General features: G+C 59.1%; 1 protein-coding gene across 1 annotated transcript in view; it reads right to left on the reverse strand.

Annotated features, from left to right (window-relative positions):
* Positions 1–344: 344 nt before the first annotated feature.
* The window catches only part of EMH_0092090 (uncharacterized protein), a gene marked incomplete at both ends in the record, with an annotated part of 1,204 nt that continues 839 nt past the window's right edge, over positions 345–709 (reverse strand). The window contains 2 exons of the mRNA XM_013501792.1: positions 345–517; positions 642–707. Of these exons, the coding sequence (XP_013357246.1) occupies positions 345–517; positions 642–707 (239 nt within the window). The remainder of the gene's footprint in view (positions 518–641; positions 708–709) is intronic.

Consider the following 709-nt stretch of genomic DNA (forward strand, 5'->3'; position numbering starts at 1 on the left):
CTGCTGCTGCTGCTGCTGCTGCTGCTGCAGACGTATCCGGAGGCTGCTGCTGCTGCAGTTGCTGCTGCTGCTGCTGCTCCTGTTGCTGCGGTGCAGCTATGCAGGGTTTCTTGTTTGCTGCTGCGTCTTGATGCTGTTCTGCTGCAGCACCAGCAGCACCAGCAGCAGCAGCAGCACCAGCAGCACCAGCAGCAGCAGCAGCAGCAGCAGCAGCAGGGTCAAGGAGCCACTGCAGCGTCTCTCCTGCTGCTAGCAGCAGATGCAGCAGCTGCTTCGGTACTGAGGCCCCGTGCTGCTGCTGCCACTCGCTGCTGCAGCAAACGCTAGCGAGAACGAGACAAGCTTTAGCAGCAGCAAGTCCCTGCTGCTGTTGCTGCTGCTGCTGCTGCTGCTGTTGCTGCTGCTGCTGCTGTTGTTGCTGCTGTTGCTGCTGTTGCTGCTGCTGCTGCTGCTGCTGCTGCTGGTGTGATCCCAGCAGCAGCAGACAGGGCAGCAGCAGCTGCGCTTTGCTGCTGCACTGCTGCCACCAAGCAGCAGACAAAGAAATTAATTTAGGAAGAGACAGATAGCTGCAGCGAAGCAAATCAGAGACAATACGAGACACAAACAAACGCAGCACAATGCAGCACTCGAGAGAACACCTGCTGCTGCTGCTGCTGCTGCTGCTGCTGCTGCTGCTGCTGCTGTTGCTGCTGCTGCTGCTGCTGCT

Source organism: Eimeria mitis, genomic scaffold (genome assembly GCF_000499745.2).
Source record: "Eimeria mitis Houghton genomic scaffold, Emh_scaff7600, whole genome shotgun sequence".
NCBI lineage: Eukaryota > Apicomplexa > Conoidasida > Eucoccidiorida > Eimeriidae > Eimeria > Eimeria mitis.